At 37.2% G+C, this 20,972-nt stretch overlaps 1 protein-coding gene and 2 long non-coding RNA genes across 6 annotated transcripts; 2 read left to right on the forward strand and 1 right to left on the reverse strand.

Moving 5' to 3' along the window:
• Window positions 1-224: 224 nt before the first annotated feature.
• Window positions 225-2,717, forward strand: LOC113061650 (uncharacterized). Its single transcript, XR_003278409.1, has 3 exons — window positions 225-2,021; window positions 2,124-2,159; window positions 2,582-2,717. It is a non-coding gene; the product is annotated as an uncharacterized LOC113061650 (long non-coding RNA).
• LOC113061648 (uncharacterized) lies at window positions 2,260-5,323 on the reverse strand. 4 transcript variants are annotated; one of them, XR_003278406.1, is made up of 4 exons: window positions 4,997-5,323; window positions 4,460-4,505; window positions 3,293-3,716; window positions 2,260-3,183 (listed from the first exon to the last, which is right to left on the reverse strand). It is a non-coding gene; the product is annotated as an uncharacterized LOC113061648 (long non-coding RNA). The 4 variants fall into 4 exon arrangements; XR_003278407.1 differs by having other exon boundaries at window positions 3,293-3,719; XR_003278408.1 differs by lacking the exons at window positions 4,460-4,505; window positions 4,997-5,323 and having other exon boundaries at window positions 3,293-3,462; window positions 3,551-4,423.
• Window positions 5,324-18,756: 13,433 nt separating this feature from the next.
• On the forward strand, window positions 18,757-20,155 carry LOC113061651 (zinc finger BED domain-containing protein 4-like). Its single transcript, XM_026230960.1, has 2 exons — window positions 18,757-19,704; window positions 19,807-20,155. Exons 1-2 carry the CDS (start codon window positions 18,777-18,779, stop codon window positions 20,085-20,087), a joined length of 1,209 nt encoding a protein of 402 aa, XP_026086745.1. The 5' UTR covers window positions 18,757-18,776; the 3' UTR covers window positions 20,088-20,155.
• Window positions 20,156-20,972: the final 817 nt, after the last annotated feature.

The raw sequence follows: 20,972 nt of genomic DNA on the forward strand, positions 1-20,972 counted from the left end.
ATATATATATATATATATATATATATATATATATATATATATATATATATATATATATATATATATGTCCCGTGTCTAATAGGAGAGAGGTGGTGATCGGAGCGAATTGACAGCTGACCGCATCAGCTGTTCACAGCCTTGCCTCCGTGGCCTGACTGAACTAACGCTGCGCTCGATTTATCTTGAGATAAATATAAGAGAGATATTTAAAAAATATCCCTTGACCACGCAAATTTCTCTTACATTTTATCATATATTTCTCCACATGAGAATATTCAGAGGGCAAATATTTTTCCCTCTAAAAATATAGAAAGATTTCTATCAAATTATACTATCCTTTTGACTCTCCTTGCTACAGTTTTTGAGTTATGAGTCATTAATTTTGTGTATGTCAAAGCAAAAACAATACCTTCACTGAGGTGAAGCCTCAGGGCTTAAAGGGTTCAAACTGTCTATAATCAGAGTAAATTGGTAATAGGTGAGGGTATCAGGTTTGACTCATCAGAAAGCTATACATCAATTCTGTGCAGTGATGCCTTGGATTCTGTCAGATAGTCAGAGACAATGGAAATGTGTGATGTGGTCAGATGAGTCCAGTGGGAAAAACAGATGAGTTCTCAGTCCCAAAGACCAATGAGCAATCCAGAATTTTACCAGTGATAGATGCAAAAGCAAACATTTGTTATTGGATGTCATTGGTATTGTACAGAGACATATACTGCCATCAAGATGACATCTTTCAAGAGAAGTCTATGGTTATTAGAAGAAGAAAACGCCAGCTCTCATTCTGTCCTTCTCTCATTCATGTGCTACAACAGCATGGTTTCGTAGAGACAGAGTGAATGTGCTAGATCAGTCCAGATCTGTCTCCTATATTGAACACGTATGACCCATCATGAAAAGGACATCCAGGCAATGATGACCACAGACTAGGCAGCTGAAGTCTTGTAAAACAAACTATTAGTATCTTCGATTTACAAACAATTAAACATTGTAATTTAAAAGAGAGTTGCTGGGACACAGTGTTAAACATGTCTCTGTCCCAGTTATCTTATATTTACAGATTACCAATTATTTGGTCAGTGAAAACATTGAAAATCTTTTCTTTGCACTTTTGCCATTCAAATAAACAATATAATTACTATTTTATTATAAGATCTTGATTTTATTGCATTTAAAAAAATATTTTTCTGATTTGGGGTTGTATTCAATCCTATGTTGATGTTTTATGTCTTATTGATGTCTAGAAAAGTTCATGTAGCCTAATGATAAATATAAAATTCAAAGATTTCTATGTACTGTAATTATATAAAACTATACTGTCAGCGCACCATAGTTATGCAAATGAAGTAGATCATCGCGTTTGTTTCAATTCATAAGGATTAAAACTTCTCGAAGCATTTTTGGGTTAAAATCATACTGTATAAAAACAGGTTAAAATCAATCCCATGGCGCCATCTAGTGGACAACATTAATATCACAGCCTGAGCGTCCCAAATATTATAAATTAATAAACCTAAGCATGTTTGCCTAGAACGACTTTGTTCTTGACGCAATTTAATGTTAAAGATTGAATGTCTAATGAATATCTAATATAAATACAACTTTATTTCTGTTAAAATTACACTCTTCTATGTCAAGATCACAAGGAAACAAGAAAGAAATGTAATTCAAGCAGTCGCCGTAGCGAGTTTTTTTTTTTTTTTTTTTTTGCCACACCTCAGCATGACATCAGAGCAATTTTCAAACCTTAACCGGCGTGGATCTCCCGGCGATCGGTTCTGCGCATATTTTACTAATCTCAAACAAGCATAAATTAACGTTAACTAGTGATTTGAACCAGATAATTTAATCAAAATGTCCGAAAGAACCAGTTAACGGAAAATAATCGGATTTCACCGTTGCCTTGTTTACAGGTAACGTTAACGTTAATAATGTTGTAAATAGCGTTCAGTTATATACACAGATCGATGGTGTAGCTTCATAAGACCTCGAGTCGATATATTGTTAGGAGAAATATGGTAAATTTTGTGTTCCCTCGATATGCTATTCTTAAATACACTTGGATGTTATGATTAATCAAGGACGGTTTCAGCTAACTCTTCTTTACTGTTTTACTGAAGGAAAAAAAAGTCACCTACATCTTGGATGGCTTGAGGGTGAGTAAATGAACTGCAAATTTTAAGTTTTGGGTGAACTATGCATTTAATATTACAACTTGCATCTGGAAAGACAATGAAGAGAATACAAACAGGTGAACTGGACCAAAGTTAAGCATTTTAACAATGCAGCGAGTTTGTGTTTGTGAATAAACCGAAGCAACGCGCTCTGTGTGATTCGACCAGAAAAAAATAAATACAAATCTCTTTAGGGAGAACAATTCAGTATATACCATCAATTGTGAAATTCAACATATACTGAATAATCAGTGGAAGGCTAATATTTAACACTCTCAGCTCTTTTAGCGTATGATTTATCTCCTCATCACGGGCTGCTCAAAACTGACACCTTCATAATGTTTTAACAAACTATAAACTTACTCTATAACTATGTACAATTTATACATTATTTTCAAATGTAGGTCCCACTGTGTGATGCTCCATGTGACCGTGGTGACTCCGTGTCTGGGCTTCTTTCTTCTGGATTCCTCAGGAACAGATGTCCACATGTATTTGAGGAGCGAACCTTCTGCAGGTTGTGGAGAAGCTCTCCGTGATCAGGACGCGTCCGTCAGGCTGCTCTGTCTCCACCAGTGATGGGCAGATTCAAGATTATTATTATTTATTTGTATAGCGCTTTTTTTTTTTGATGAACATCAGCCACAGGCGCTGCTTGATCTTCAGTCCCAGCTGAAGCCGTTAGGGATGCTCCCGACCACTGCGTGTCTTCCTCACAGAGCGGTAGATGCCCTGGTAGAGCTTGTTACACATTTGATCAGGCTTCAAGGCTTCAGGGACAGTTGTGTTGATTTCAAATGTGAACTTGAGCTGCTGTACTGACATAGAATGATGAGGCTCATTTAAATGTAAAACAATACTTGATGTCAGTATTAAGTCAATTAGCTTATCCTCTATGTTGCAAGTCTTATATTTTGCTTCTGTATTACCATTCCAGCATGGATCTCTTCTGTGGCTTAGGCTGTAGACAACCACAAATCATCTGGGAGTATTCTGTTCAAAAAGACTAGAGAGATGTCTGAAAATTAGTTTGAACTTTACCCTGTTTTCTTTGTTATTAAAGGTCTTATTTGTATGATAAATTGTCCGCCTTTGTTCTTTGATGAAGATCTCACCTTGTGACAGTCCAGTTCTGGTCCAGAGGTCCACACTGATCACGTGACAGTCATAGGCTGTTCCTTGCAAACCATTTCACACAGGAGGAACCGTAGTCTCCACAATGTCATCGGCCTTGCATAGTACATGCCCTTCATGCTGAACTCTAAAGGACCGTACACTTTTGTTCCTGCAGGAAAGTAATGTTGTCTGATGTTTAATACATCACTACTGCATGTTGACTATCTATAGATTGCATTTCTGTATATAACACATACCATGGAAAACTTTAAAGGCTGCACTCAGTGTCAGTCAAATTGACCTCAATGGTGTCCTGGTTTACCAGCAGGTTCTCCAGTTTAATGTCCCGCAAATGTTAGCAGCATCAGTGTTCTGCCACCTTACATTTTGTGCTGTCCTCTCTTCAAGGCTTCCATCACAGAGCTCCTCGAAATAAAACAAATCCAGCAGTTTAATGATCTGAGGAACAATGGGGCCCTTATTGGACATGAGTGTCAGTGCATTCTCTATGGGGAGACGGTCAAGATGACCAGGCTTAAAGAAAGAAAACATGAGTCTTCAGTGGAGGTGGTTTCCCAAATAAGGACTCAGTAAACAAGTCAAAACAACCAAATGAAACGTAATTTGTAGTCTGTGATTAACGTGAATATAAGATTACATAGAGAGCACTGCCTTCTCATCACTCTGATATATGGCATGCCTGGCATCTTCACTGTAAATTTTACCTGATCAACAAAACAAAGAATTAACAATTAGCATGTGCACAGAGGTCCTATATTTCTAGCCATGAATCCTATTTTGACCACAAAGTATATGCTTTCTGTTAGTATAATTGTTTATTTTATTTTTTGTTTTAATTCATATCGGAGTTGTGACGTGGAAGTTGAATGAAGATGAATGTTTAATACTGTGTGCAAAAAATTCCTGTCTTACCATGCCTTGTTATAAAGTGCACGCAAACTGTATTACTTTGTTTTAACATGAATATAGTTAGTTTGCGACAACCAGACTAGGGCTGTCACGATATTAAATTATTAATATCATGGTTTTTGTGGCCTTAAGAATTCACGATATCTATAGAAACCTTTGGGGGAAAGATATCAGTGAAAATGTTTTTTACTTTGTTTATTGAGTATTTCTTTTTCACCCAACGAAAATAAGCTTACTGATAAACGCAGGGCACAAGACTGGTTTTCTCTGTCTTCTTTGAAGCTATAAAATAATGAGAGAAAATACAGTCAAGTTCAACAGTACAATGAATAAATATTAATGGTAACACTTTACAATAAGATGTAATTTGTTAACATTAATGTATTAACCAACATCAATGAACAATACATTTATTACACAATTTATGAATCTTTTTTTTTTCATTCATTGTTCATGTTAGTTCACAGTGCATTAATGTGTTTAGAAACACAACTTGTGTTTTTAATAATGCATAGTAAACGCTGTGGAAATATTGCTCATTATTGTTTGTTAATTTAAATATGTTAACTAATGAAGAATATCCGCAGACGAGGCATTAAGAAGAAAGAGTTACTACGCACAGGCCGTATTTATTGCAAATACAAAATAAGACGAGTAAAGAACGCGGTACTTATTAAAATAATCAACCTTTACTCTAATATATGAGCACAGAAAACGGCTGTTAACAGGTTAATAACACGTTTCCCATTCTATGACCAGTAAAATAATGTCACCTTAATCTGATGAATACTGCTCTGCTCGGAGTAGCTAGGAGTAACGTAGACTAACCATGTTCCGTACACTTTTCGCTATTCACCGCACGCCAGTGACCACTCCTCCGTTGTAAAAAGACATACAAGCATGCTTGTGTGCTCATTCTCCGGGGGAATACCTATTACACAGTCTACACTTTGATTGATGTCTTTAGGACCAATAGTTTTTGAGAAAACTGGGGAAAAGTACCACCTCCGCCAGTGTACGGAAGATGATAGGGGTTAACGGTGTTCCGTACAGGCTTATAATGATGTTCCGTACAGCTCTTATTACTTGATTTTATCGGCGAAAATGGACATTTCACTTATCAAAAGTGAGCTGTTATTTATTTTAACTGCAAGAAAACATAATTCCAATAAATATCAAAGATTATTACCTTTTTATTTGATCAAAATACAAGTTAATGGCTGCTTTAATAAAGGGCGCATGCGAGTTAGGCATGATTGTGTCGTGATATTAATTATGACATGTGAGTTAAGCATGAACTATGTGAAAGGTTAGAGAACATAATTTCCTTATCTTTCTGAAGATGCAGAAAACGAGAAGGGCACTGATTAATTAAAAAAAAAGGTTAACCAATGTGAAAACTTCATAAAGTAAGAGATCTCTGCCGCCAGTCTCAGGTGAGGGTGACGCTAAGTGGTTATCGCCCGCAATCGATGCTTAAACACTCCCATTTCAAAGCATTTATTCAACAAAAGGTAATATATTTAACAATTTGTGATAACATAATATTCATTTAATACAGGCTGTAGTACTGTGAGAAACATAAGTGGAATAGAAATGTACATTTTCGCTGCTCTAGTTGTCTTCCTCCCAAGCTGAAGTTTTGAAGTAAATCTTCCCCACTGTCCATTTACAAGCGCGGTGGGCGCAACGAGCAAACTTACTCAAATATTACTGAAACAAACAGCGGATTGGTCTCTGTTTAGATCGGGAGTGAAAGAGAGAAACATAAGGATGACACAGATATATAGTTTATGTACGAACTGTAATTATTTATTCTGCAATCGGCGCTAAAACGTCACCTGTACGGAACATCGTTTTGTACGGAACATGGTTAGTCTACGTTAGCTGCATAGAGTGCTGCTGCGTCTTCTTGTGTGACAGGAGTCAGCGTTAAGGCATAATAATGCCACCTGGGAGCTCAACCAGGTACTGGCACTGGAGTATTTAACATAGACAGTAAAAGAAATGGACACAGCGCCCTCATTGTATTTATCTGAGACAAGTGAAGTCAATTAGAAGCAGGCGGCAAGGAAGTCGACCGGAAGTTGAAGTCGGCCGCGTGCCGCCATCTCGTAGCAGAACTTCACTTGCGTTAGCATCCCATTGACCTCCCATTCATTTTGGCGTCACTTTGACACAAATAACTTTACATCTGAGGCGTTTAAAGACTCCATTTGTCCATTATTTATTTCTAAAGATACAAGACAATGTATAAAGGGCTCCATTACCTTCTATGTTATATTATGGCCAGGCGGCAAGGAAGTCGACCGGAAGTTGAAGTCGGCCGCGTGCCGCCATCTTGTAGCATAACTTCACTTGCGTTAGCATTCCCATTGACTCCCATTCATTTTGGCGTCACTTTGACAGCGAATAACTTTACATCTGAGGCGTTTAAAGACTCCATTTGTCCATTAGCCTAATTATTTCTAAAGATACAGGACAATGTATAAAGGGCTCCATTACCTTCTATGTTACATTATGGCCCCGTAGAAACAGTTTTTGTAAAAAATAGGCTAACGATTGCGTCATAACCACTCGACTCTCTGTCGCATTACCGTACAGACAGGAGAAGTTCGCAGGCAATTAACTTAATATGGCGTACTGGTGTTACATTTTAAAATACTATACAAAATAATTAATCAGAATACTTACTCCTGCTCACTCACGACAAAGAACTCCCCGCTCAAGCTCGCCGTCTCTGCAAGATTAACGATGGCAGTTTGCACGCACAGCTACTAGAAGATTTACATCTGTCAGACAGGTTGCTGACTTCATCAAGCTTAGTTTGAGTCTGCGTGTAATTTACATAAAAGAACAAACAATACTAAAGCAATATTAAATGATTTTGAAGAAAGGCAGAAGAGCCATACAAGGAAAATATTTTAAATGTATTTTTAAATATATTATAGCATGGTGTTAGAAAAAGTGTTATTTGCTTTGTCTGTATACTACCTTAAGAGATTTAATTTATAACCAGCATTAACATCAACTAAATTAATACATTTTCTCAAGTCAAAATTTAGGTTGGCTTGGCTTGAGAAAGCATGGCCTGAAAGTTTGAAGTTTTTTTCAATTTGAAAATGTTTAAATATAAACAACATTCGATATTAGCGGTACGTCAGTTTAGACATGTTACATGTCCTATATGTTTCTGTAGTACCATTGTCATCTTAATTTACATAAAAAAACATTCCTCATCTGTGTGTATAAAGTAGTGTGTGCAGGGCAGCATCACTATTAGGAACAAACTGCTCTGTGTTAGTGGTTTGTGAATGAATCAGTGTGCTGAATGAATCTTTTAAGTAAATAAAATTGTCTCATCACTGAAGTCTTTTCCTTTGCGCAACTGCTTTGGTGGCTTTTCCTGCCTCGGTAGCATTGGAGCATGGTCTGTTATAAGCACTGTATGATTGTGAATCTACTGAACAAATCTGTATTTGTAGTCCGAATTAATCTTTATGAATGAATATACATTCAAATTGTTGTTAACTTGGTTAATGTGCAGTAGCTGACAAAATAAAGCAAAATCAACAGATCTGTAGTGCGTTTCTGATCAACGACATGACTTGCTGCATAACTGCTATAGTACAATACATCGTTGGAGAATTTAGTTTAAAGTCAAAGTAATATCATTGCATTGCTGTAAATAACAAACATGGCATTTAAGGACTCATTTGAAATTTCTTCGTTATTCTGCTTCATTTTGTGGGTTTCTTTGTCACTCTGGCGTTCCCCATGGTACGAGAACAAATGCACACTCTTCAAAAAATGGTGATTTAATTCCCTTATCAAACTAAAAGAGGTAAAATAAAAATTGTATATCTATTCAATGAAATAAGTTAATTGTAATGCATGTTAGCTTGCTTCTTCCACTCAAGTCCATCTATTAAATCCACAACTTACAACAAGAAACTATGCTTCAAACAGAACTTTGTTGGAGCTATGGGTTCAGGATTGGTAATGTTCGTAATGTCAGAACTTGTGACCATAGTTGGCTTTTGAGAAATGCACCCCTGCGAATTTTATGTAATTAAAGCTGTTTTTAACCTACAATATGAAACAGTCTAAAGTCAAAGAGGGAGAGAAAACCATGCAACTGAACTGATATGCCTCTTCTCTGTACTTGTAATGTATCCTGCGACGGATTGGCTCTCTGTCAATGGTGTTTGCCTGTCTACAACCCCAAACTCTAGGATTTTCTACCTGCAACCCTATTAGATAATGTGCATATTAGAAAATATATAAATGGATGGGTTTCACCAGAGGATGGCAGTAAAGCTGTAGTGTTTTATGTTTGTTTACAATTGTATGCTTGTTTCCTTGCATATCAGTATGTTTAATGTACAGTGATCCAGAAATCTTATCAGCTAGTTAGCAATTCACAAAGTAGCCTTTTCGTTTGCAGTTCAGTTAAAAGGGTCATATGATGTGATTTCAATGTTTCCTTTCTCTTTGGAGTGATACAAGCTCTCTTACAAGATCTGTAAAGTTGCAAAGACTAAAGTCTCAAATCCAAAGAGATATTCTTTATAAAAGTTAAGACTTGTCCACACACATATCTGCCACATATCTACATCACTGTGTGGGAAGATATGCAAAAAAAATTCTTTTTTAATGACAATTCTATTGGCCTAAGACTCTTGCACAGCACTGTGTATAATGTCAGTACACATTTTTAGGTGACATTTTCATTACATTTTTATTATAAATGTTTAATTTGAATTACATCTGAATCCTGTTTACTACAGTATTCAAATTCAAAAAGTGAGTTGGAATTTAAAAGACATTTTCAATTTAATTTTGAAAGGCGCACTGAACACAAATCATCAAAACAGAGCAAGAGGGGAACAATGCTGTGTGCTTCTTTGAGTGAACAGCACAGGGAAGACCATGTGATTTCCATTAATATAAAACCCCTTTACAAGGCACATGTGTATCATAGGCTATATTAAGAGATGGTCAAGACCATTGGGGTGTACTTTCTGGCTTAAGGGTCTCTGGTTTTGCAGTATCTCTACAGTTTTTGAGTCAGGCATAAAATTAGCTGACTCTGCTGATAACTCTAAAACGAATCTCCATGTTTCCTCTGAAAAGTAGGTGAAAGAATTCGTTGAATCAGGAGTTTTTCCTCACACATGTACAGCACCTCTGCGGTTTGAATGTAAATGCAGAGTCTCTGCTGCTACTTTATCACCGTTCAGCCACAGCACAATTTCTACACTGTGTAGCAGATAACATGATTAGCATTACTTTTGCATACCTGCACATTATCACTTGTGACAAATGTGTTGTGCACATCCGGTCCTGTGCACTGGGGTTCAACCTGACCGCTAATCCTGACAGTGGTCATTTTTTTTGGTTATTTAATGGTCCTACTCCTTTTCATCTTCTTATTTTTATATATTTTTTTAAATCTCATCTGTCCTCTGCCTGTCTGAACTCATTTTGTTGATAGACATGTGGGGGAGGAGAGTGTTAGAGTCTGTTTGTGTGTGTTTGTGCACTCTAGAAGACCCATAACTGAGCTTGTTGATGGCCTAAGATCACTGATGCAGAGAAATGTGTTCAATAACACTCAATTAATGTATTAAATTGGATATTTCACATAAAAATCATTTGCTCTACCATGTGTCTATCTAAACCTGTGACACTCATCTAACATATGACTTCTGGAGAGTTGAAATTTAACACAAATACATGTTTTTATGCATTGTTTTTGACAGCTCCTGGTCATCATCAATATGTCATTGCATAGAAGAAAACGTTTTGAACCTTCATCAGAATATGAATGACATTCAGGTTTGGAACAAGCATGAATTTTTATTTTGAGGAGAACTATTCTTTTCAATGATATTTTCTGTTGTAAATATGTATGATATAATTTGTGTTATAATGCAAGGTATCTGATTTCTATTCTTACATTCTATTAAAAATAATGTCATATTCACACACAGCTGCAAATTATAAAATTAATCCAAATAAAACTGTCATTCATAACCTTGCTGGTATTGGCCCAAGCTAGTCAAATTTGAAGCTTTATATAAGGATCTGGTGTGATGAAATATTTTTGTTGGCTAAAAGCAATTGGATTCCATTTTTCTCCCAATGCTAAGCAGATGTCATCGCTCTCTGTTTATTCACAGCAGACTCATTTTCTCTCTAATGTATGCATATTGTATTCTCCCTCTTGGCAGTTTTGCTATCATTAGTTCCCAATAAACACTACCCACACTAACAACATTTTTAAATCCAAAGTCTTTAGAATAATATGATTACCAATTAGCCTGAGACATGAAAAGAAAACACAGAAGAAAGATATGGAACAAAAGAATAAAGAGAGGATCCAAAAATTAATGAAACATAAAGAAGGATTGTTTTTGGCTTTTTGCTATATAATGAAATGTTAGTTTTATCACACCTTGCTCGCCCTAAAACATCATCATGCTTAACCACATTAAAGTTTTGTGGTTGTGCTTGTGCTTATCTCTCTTTTAGACTAAAGTATTCACTGTAGAACTCCACAGTCTGTTTCTCATTATTTCTTGAGACAGCATTTTCTTCATATTTTTGGTTTTGTCATTTTTGGACCAATGGCAAAATGTCAGTGGGGAACTTTAGACCACTTTGCTTTGTTTGAAGATGTAAAGCAATTAAATAGAAACAATAGCTTCCAATTCAATTCCAGTGCCACAACTGTGCTTTGTTTTGCACTGGAGACATCTCATTATCTCTTCATTCATGCAATGTCTCTTATTTTGTTGCTGTAATCTGATATTAGAGCAGATGACTAATGATAATGATTGACAATGCTAATTCCAGAAATCCTTAGGGTGATTTTGTATCTAAAAATAAATAAATGTAAAATTCAGATTTAAAATAATGTTTTGGTAGGGCTTCAGTTATCAGTATAACATAGAAATGAGAGCAGATCCAAGCGCACTAATCAGCTTACGTAGGGTTAATGTGTGATTCATGAAACATTAGTTTCCCATTGTACGAATGATTATATAGTGTTGAATGTGGCGGCTGAAAACAATCTGCATTTCAATATTTAAGGCAAGTCATTTCACTGTGGCCACTTTTGAAATGGCTCTCCGGCAAGCAAGTGCAGCTCCTATCTCTTTGAATGGAAAAACATAAAATTCTCCACAAATGTTCGCCATTCTTTTTTCTCAGATATCATTAAAATGCTTATTTTTCAGGATATACCATCCAGTGCTCATGCACAGCCCTAGACATGCATCTCAGAACGCTGACTGTTTCTATAACAACCAGGACTTCTAATGGCAGCTGTAGTGATGCTTTTTTAAATGCTATTTGAGCAAAAGAAAAAACATTTGTGTGACAGTTGTCAGATTTCACTTGTGATTTCAAATATGAAATTTAATAATAAGATTTGCAAACACTTTTACAAAGAGGGCCGCCGAGTAAAATTACTTGCCTTAAAGTGCCCCTATTATTCCATTTTGAGTATTGACTACAGTGTGTAATGTAGCTGCGTACAGGATTGTAGCTGGGGTTTGCTGGGCCCTGGTGCACGTACCCATGGGCCATGTGTGAAATCATGTAGCTTTTTCAAGATTGTAGGTATTGAGGTACAGATACCGAATAATCACGTTAAATAGCATTCCATAGTCTTCACTGTATAAATTAAATTAAGATTTACTCTTCTTAAAACTACAAAGTAATTCAGTCAAGAGCACTGAGTGATTTCTCTCTCCTATGTTTTATTAAATTAATATTCATATATAACATTATATATATATATATATATATATATATATATATATATATATATATATATATATATATATATATATATATATATATATATATATATTATATATATTATATTATATATATTATATATTATATATATATATAACATTATAACAATATATATATTTGCATAATGCATGCCTATGTTCTACGTTGGCCAGCTGCAAACAGCTTGACCCGTCTTTAAACACTATAGCTTGTTCGTGTGGTTAACAGATGGTGTGTCCTACGCTGTGAAAGTATGTTTTATTTTCACTTCCAAAAGATGAGGCTGCAATGAATCAGTGGTTCATATAAATTTTTCAACTGTACCACATCTTTTTTGTGTTCCCATCATTTTACTGACGACTGCTTCTCTACTCTCTGTGAGTTTAATGCCAGATTCACAAAATGCTCGTTCTTGAAAGATGGCTCAGTACCCAGTTTGTTTGGATTATGGCTGGCTACCTCCACTGGAGCACAACCTGTTAGTTTGATAAATAATAGATCTTTTTGTTTTCTATCAAGCGTTCAAAATATTACTGTACTTTGTAGACCAATCACGACAGACTGGGCTATCTTACCAGAACCGTAAACATTCATGGAAGCCTTCCACCGCACAAAAAGTTCTTAATAGTGGAACAAAAATTCTTTATATGAAGATTGTACAAAGTAACATATATCTTTAGCAACATTTGAATAGCACATAGCAGGAACACACCAGTAAGATAGGTATCTGTCGAGAAAATATCTGTCACATATCAAGAACCCAGACAAAGGTTAAGGCTCCGCCATCAGAATCAAGCGCTACAGCCTGCATGCAAAACAGCCACTTTCCCTGCAAGATTTAATCAAGCCTCTTAATAAAAGAAATTCAAAATCTATGCATTAGTGCTGGCACAGTCTAAATGAAAATGAGGGAAGACAAGGGGGCGGGGAGGAAGCTTGCTGCTCGGCTTGTGGAGAATATTCCTGGAGAATGATTAGAGAAGCAGTGATAGCTAATGATATTCACGGGCACAAAAATGAAGCCTTTGGTGCGCCTCGTATTCATGTCCCACATCTGACTCTCCAGACTCTTTATAAGTATGGCAGAAATATTTTGTTCAGAACCGGCTCGTTCGCGTGGGGCTCAGTTCTTCTGATCATCATGTTGATGTTGCATGTTCGGTGGTGTCAAGAAATGGTACGCGTCCCTTTAGTGTTTGCTCGCTGTAGGAGGGAACAGACAGGCAAAGCACCCTGGGATTTTAGCTAGCAGCATCTGTGGTGTGTCAAGTGGGCTGGTGATGAACGTGTCACTACTGTCGTAGTCCCTGTGTGTGTGTTAGAGCTTACAGATGCATCAGCTCTTAGAAGATGCTTATTACTGCAACAAACTCATATTGATCACCAGAGTACTCAAATTGCAATCAACTACGTGTTTTGGATTAAAAACGTCTTTGGCTGTGTTCAGATTAAAATATCAGTTTATTGAATACTGTGAAATAAACTCTCAGTGATTAGATTTTTGCATCTATGGATTTCTGTATCTTCCGACTTGAGAAACTTGACTCAAATAAATTATTTAAATCACAGGAAAAAAAAATGGGCTGTTTTTTTTTAACACATTTACTTTTTTTTATAATATTATTTACATTATACTGTAGCTTACTATTATTGTTATGATTATTATTCAATTAATTATTTTACAGTACAGTTGCAATAGATTTCTTTATTATTTTATTTGTGTTTTATTGCTGTATAGTCATACTGAATGTGTAAAAAAAAAAAAAAAAAAAAAGACTTTGCTTCTTTTTTGCATTGGTTGACATTTAATTCATCATACTGCAAATCTAAAGTCAAGTCCAGTGCACTGCATTATGGGATAGTTCAGCATGACCTGTATATACTATTGACTATTTTGGCACCTGTAGTAGGTCACTCATGCATACAGAAAATGTGCATGCTGTGCACAGCATACATGCTCTAAAAATGCAGCAACATTTGGAATACGTTTACATGCAATTCTTTATGAATAGTTATTGTCACGGGAGGAGCACAAGACAGACACAGTGGGCGTGGCGTCAGGCCTCGGAGAGGCTTTTATTAACAGAAATCATAAAATAACAGGAAATAAAAGTGGCCAAAGGGGGAAAGTGTCCAAAATAACAGGGAATCTGGTGTCCTCGTCGTGCTGCGGGGTTTGTGTAGGTCGGGCAGTGTTCATCGAGGAAGGGTCCAGGCAAGGGGCGGAGTCCGGCGGCCGCACGCGCTCCCCTCCTCGGTCCGGGGCGCGAGGGGCGGCGGCTTCTCCTAGCGGCCGCGTCTCTCTCGTTGGCCACGGCGCTGGTAGGGGACGGACGGCCCGGCATCCTGGCCCGTCGGCCGTGTAAACGGGTGCGGTTCTCCTCCGGATCGCGGGTCCGGCAGCTCACGTCTTGGTGGCGCGGGAGTCCCTCAACGCACCCTTTCTGGACCCACGAGGACACCAGTGTGCATGCACGGGGAAGAGACCGGTCTCCCGAGGAGAGGCGCGTTGGGCTTTTAAACAGCGGCGGTGATGAGGCTCCATTTCCTTCAGGTGTGCCCCATCACACGCCGCCAGCCCTGACTCGTCCAGCGCACCTCCTCTCACACACCCACTCCAGTCGGGAGCCTGGTGAAGGGCGGCGATTTAGGACGGGGTCCCGGAGACAATCAGGGAGGAGGCAGCTGACTCGTCACATTATATATAAGGAAAAATTGGGCCACATTTTGCCATTCTTTCAGTGACAAAAAGTGACCCACTTTACCTGAATCCACCAGGGGGCTCATGATCTGTGACTTACAGTGAATATTACAATAGTCTTTATGGGGAAAATGTTAATGAGTTTAGATGGAGCCAGGAGTTAAAAATGGGCTTCTAAAAGTGTAACCTGATGAGAAAAAAAGGACACATTTATTTTCTCAGCAACACCTTTGAAATGATAACTACCAGGAAAAAGTTAATTTAAAATTTGAAAGTTAATGTGCATTGCAGCTTAATCTGAACACATTAATGACATCATCAATGAACTAGCATTTTTGAGGTCAGTAATGACCTCGCTCAGGAAGTAATAAGTGACCTCACCAGAATCCATTTTGATTAAATCACCTATGACCTCATTGATAGACACTAACCTTTGAACCCATGTGATCTTATACTGAAGACCTCAGCAGTCATTTTTTGATGGCCTCAGTGTTTAGTTAGTTAGTTAGTTGCCTCATCAATGAACTTTCTACAGACAGTGAGTAGATCAATGTTAAATGCATCAGTTAAGTAGTCACTAAACCAATTACTGAATGAATATGTAATCTTTATAAGATCTTTATAACATTTCATCCTGTGCCTTGTACCTTTTGAGATATATCAGTATAAAATGGCTTATATAGAGCTTATATATATATATATATATATATATATATATATATATATATATATAGAGCTTATATATATATATATATATATATATATATATATATATATATATATATATATATATATATATATATATAAACACACACACACACAATGGGCCATTAAGTGCTTGAATCTGTTTGGCCGACTGCAACAAACAAAAGTACAGCATAATAATCGTTCTTTTTTTTTTCCATTACATTCCTGTGCGTAGTATGTATTCACCATTGGATGTTGCATATCTTAACATATTTGACCTTTAAATATTGGTATAATGTGTGTAGAAGGAGGTAAATTATTTCAGGTAAGGCTGGATTGTGTTCATTTGAGCTGAAATAGGTGTGAGGCTGATTGTGGAGAGTTCGGGTTTCTGTGTGGAGAGGAAGGACTGTGATAATGATTTCCTTGCACACCCTCACTGGTTTATTCAAGGGCTATAGCCAAAGAAACGTGCACCAGGAAGTAAAGACTTCGGGATGAGAGGAGGAGACCAGGAAAATACCCAAGGGCATAGTTTACATACAATGAGATTGGAGGAGTGGATACAATTATGTCAATATAATGCTTTGTAAGCAACTTTGGACGTACAGTACGCCTCTAAGGACATGGATACCCAGTTAAAACCTCCTGTTAAGATTAAATTACATTCAAATAGTAAAACAATTCATTTTCTTATTGAATTCAATTCATTCACTCACTTAGCGCATACTGATCCTCTCTTAAAGCTAAAGTGTGTCAATCTTGTGTAACTAGAGTCACAAATGAGTTTCCCTGAACCCATCTGTTATGGTTTTGGACAAACATACAGTCCCCTAATAGCCTTAAACTCACCATTAGTTGCACCAGTTTTGCTGTGTGGGGCTGGTTGGGATCCTTAATACAAGATATAGGGCCACAGTATTTACAACCTCCTAATGGCTTACTTGGTTGTCTCTGGCATTAAAGTGGGATTGGAGAAAGTATCTTTATATTAAAACAACAAATAGCACACTTCAGCTTTAAATAAACAAATAAAGCAATAATGTGAACACCAATGTATTTTCAAGGATAGTGTAAGTGGGTCACCATCCAACTGAATTTACGTTCTTAAATCACTTCTTTCTTCAGTGAATTGTATAGCAGCTCTTTCCTATATTTGGAAGTGCTTCTCAGGGCCTACAAGTCACAGGAATTCAGAGCTCTGATTTACTTTCCATTGACATAACAACAGCAGACTCGCGTGGCATTTCAAATCTTTCCCCCACACACAGATGTCTCCTCAACGTCTCCATCATCTCTCATGTGTCTTTTTGGTTGCAGTGTTGCGGTGTTATACTGAGGATTTGAAGGACAAGACACAATGAATAGTGCCCAGATTCAAATTAAAATTTTTCTCTCAATGGAACTTTTGGTAGTGAATCATCAATGGAGATGTAAGTACACTCTAAAAACTGCTGGGTTGAAAACAACCCAATTTGGGTTATTTTGACAACCCAGCGCTGGGTCAAAAAGGGACGAACCCAGCGCTGGGTTGTTTTAACCCAACCAGTTGGGTTATCATATTTAACCCAGCCTGCTGGGTTGCCTTTTTTATGGTTTAAAATGACTATATTGCAGGGTTTAAAAAAACAGAGCGGGTGTTTTTTTATCACTGTATTTCAGAAGGAAAACTACTGTATTTAGAAAATGTTCGATATCATTTCGCATGTGCTTGATAAGGCAGCGTTTGTGAGCTCAGCACCGCTCTGCAGCCGTTACCAGAGAAACCTACCTCTCCCGCTCTTAGCGCCTCCTGCTGGCAGAAAATAAACTCGCAGCCATGTGGGGAAACAATGCATTTCTACGTTAAAATTAACCCAAATTGAGCTAGGCATTAAACCTACAAATGTTGTTCATTTTAAATATCACTTTTACACACAAATAATAATTACCAAAAGGAAAATATTTATTAAAAACAAGAGAAAAGTCAAAAAGTAACATGTTAGAAGAAATGCAGAAAAGGATGGCATTAACAGCTAGGGATGGCTGACGCGAAACTAACGTTTCGACACAGTGTCGAGATCCCGAAGCGTAGATGTTTCGAAACACTGCTCCGAACTGTGATTCAAAACACCCATGTCACGTGACTATGGCTAAACGAAGCTTCTGCGCGTTTCATAAGTGTCTCGACCGACAGGTGGCACGCTTGCCGAGTCTGCGTTTGATTGACAGGGGCGGGAACAAACCACACAATCGCACATCTGTCTCAACTGCCACAAAGTTTAAAAGAGGAGTTAATGCACCTTCACCTCGTGGGTTTTTGTGAGAGGAGAAAGATTTTGAGATAGCGTTTACGATTTATTGACATTTATAGTGCGATTTAGTTAGTTATATTTAGGTTACATTTAAGTTAAATATATTTACTGATAAACTAAAGACAGTGACAGATAGTTAGGATAGATATAGTGACACATTTATATAGGCTAAGTTAGATATTGACAGATAGCACAGTAGTTAGAGATATAGAATTTAGATAGATTCATATATATATAGATAGATAGATTCATAGATATATAAATTCATATATAGATTCATATATTAATATATATATATATAGAGAGAGAGAGAGAGAGAGAGAGATTCATATATATATATATATACTTTCATAAATATATAGATTCATAGATAGATAGATAGATATAGACATTAATAGAATAGATAGAAATGGAGGCTCCACAGAAGAGATGCCGTAAATCTGTGGTGTGGGAGCATTTCCATTTGGAAACCCCAAATAAAGTGAGATGTATGTATTGTGATAGGCAGCTAGCCTACTTCAGCAATACATCATCCATGATGCGCCATTTGAGGAGCACTCATCCTGCCATTTTGCAGTGTGCAGAGGATGGTAACATTCCCCCTGTACCTAGGCCTGCTACTGACACTGCTGGGCCATCTAAACAAGGTATACATTGTTTGATATAATATGTACTTCATGTAACACTGTTTAGAAAGTCCATAGTTTTAAATAGACTTAGGCTTGTGTCCACCAGCCTTACAACGTAACGTCAATCTTTTCCAAAACTCCCAATCATGTTGAAAACAGCTTCACTCTGAATATGTAAATGTAACATCTCACAAACTTAGTCACTGTATTACATAGATATTTTTATAGGCTTGAAGACAACATTTTGGTTTTCCTAATTGTTGTAATTTTATATTGTATTTGATCTGTCTTTGCACACTGAGCATAAACTTTTCCAAACTTGAAAAAGCTTTTATTTTTTTTGAAATTTAGTTTTGTGAAAGTACTTTTAATCTTTTATCTTTATTTTCTTTTAAAAGGCAGACAGCGGGAATTGGATGAGGCTCTTGTAGACATGGTGGTAAAGGATTTGCAGCCCTTCACTATCGTGGAGGATGAGGGTTTCATGGCTTTTGTGAACAAACTTGATCCAAGCTATGTCCTCCCATCCCGGAAGGCACTTAAAACGATGGTAACCGAAAGGTACAACATTTCTAAGGAGAAGACAATGGAGGACCTAAAAAAGGCAGATTTTGTTAGCCTTACAGCTGACATGTGGTCCTCCATTAATATGGACGGATACCTTGGTGTTACTTGCCACTACATAACACCAGAGGCAAAGTTGGCAACTGTTGTACTGGGTGTAAGGAGGTTTTACCAAACACACACAGCCCAGCATCTCATGGAGGCTAAAGCTTTGCTAATGGCCGAGTGGGGAATAACCACCAAAGTTCAGTGTATGGTGACTGATAATGCATCCAACATGATCTTATGTGCCCAGCTACTGAACCTTCGGCATGTCCCATGTTTTGCCCACAATTTAAATTTAATTGTAAAAAAGGCCCTAGATCAAACCCCACTCATCAATGAAATACGACAGAAAGCCAGAAAGATAGTGGGGTTATTTAGATCCAGCTGCAAAGCAAAGGACAAGCTTGTGGAGATGCAGGGCTTGATGGGCAGACCAGCTCTGAAACTGATGCAGGAGGTGGACACAAGATGGAACAGCACTTACGACATGTTGCAGCGCTTGTATGAGCAACGAGAGCCAGTGGGTGCAGCGCTATCAAATTTAAACAGTGATACTGCTCCGCTGACAAGTTTTGAGTATAACATTATACAAGAATCATTGTCACTACTGCAGCCTTTCAAACTCGCAACGACAGAGTTGTCAGAGGAACAGAGAGTGTCTGCTTCAAAGCTCATACCACTTTACAGGATGTTGCAGCACAAGCTATCGCAGAAAAAAGGCCAATCAGCACAGGAATCAACTGCACAATTAGGTGGGCCACAATGACCATACTACTGTATGTAATGTATTGGCCACAACTGTCATATTATTTTTTATCAATATAACCAATATGGTTTGCTTGTGTTTTGAACAGGCACACACCTGCAAGAAGGTCTGCACTCAAGATGTGGTGGGTACGAGTCATTCAGAGCCTTGGCTCTGGCTACACTGCTGGACCCAAGGTTCAAAAATGTGGGTTTTGGAAATCCTGCCAAAGCCCAGGAGGCTGAAAAGCAGATCACACTGGAGTGTGCTTCGTTGATGCGTTCAAACACAGCAACTCCTGGTAAGCAGTTTCACTCTTCATCTGACATTATGGAGTTATGTCATCTGAATAATTATGTGACTTATACTTCATATATGCTGTCAGTTTAGACTTAGTAACTAATTGTTGTTTTTACTTTCATTCAGAGCCACAGTCAACATCAGGCCCATCATCATCATCATCATCAACAACAACATCAACAACAGAAACCCAGGACAGTTTATGGGAACTTTTTGATAGTCGTATCCATGAAACCCAGGCGATACACAGTGCCACAGCAGATGCCACAGTAGAAGTTAAAAAGTACCTAAAAGATGCATTTTTGCCAAGAACCCATGATCCACTAAGTTACTGGAAAGAGAGAGCTGTGATTTTTCCTCATTTGTATGTCCTTGCTAAAAAATATCTATGCATGCCAGCAACAAGTGTCCCTTGTGAGAGGATTTTTTCTAAGGCTGGAGAAATTATCAGTAAAAAAAGAAGTAGGCTAAGCCCTTCCACAGCAGAGCAATTAATATTTTTGAATAAAAATCTTTAAAAAAAAAAAAAAAAATTAGACCATTGTGGATTTATTTGTTTTATTCATTTTTCATGACCAAAATAACCTAGTTATTATTATGATATAGGATTATATAGGATATTATTATAGGATTTTAAAATATCACCACATTAACGAAAACAAAATATTTTTATTTATTTTTAAATGGCTTGTTGTCAAAGTTGTTTCAGATAACATGGGCAATTGGCCACTAGGTGTCACCGTGGAGACGGGTGTTGGTAAAGTTTCGAAGCCTCGAAACAAATACGGTACTTTGCTTCAACTGTTTCAGTGTTTCATGAAGCCTCGCTCTGCCCACCACTATTAACAGCTACAGAGTTCATAAACAAAGCATTGAACATTTGATGAATATAACTTAAGATCAAATTGGACTTTGTTCAATTGTATATATTGTATAAAAATATACGAAAACACATACAATAAATTTACAATTAGT

The sequence above is a fragment of the Carassius auratus genome, chromosome 43 (genome assembly GCF_003368295.1).
Source record: "Carassius auratus strain Wakin chromosome 43, ASM336829v1, whole genome shotgun sequence".
Lineage (NCBI taxonomy): Eukaryota > Metazoa > Chordata > Actinopteri > Cypriniformes > Cyprinidae > Carassius > Carassius auratus.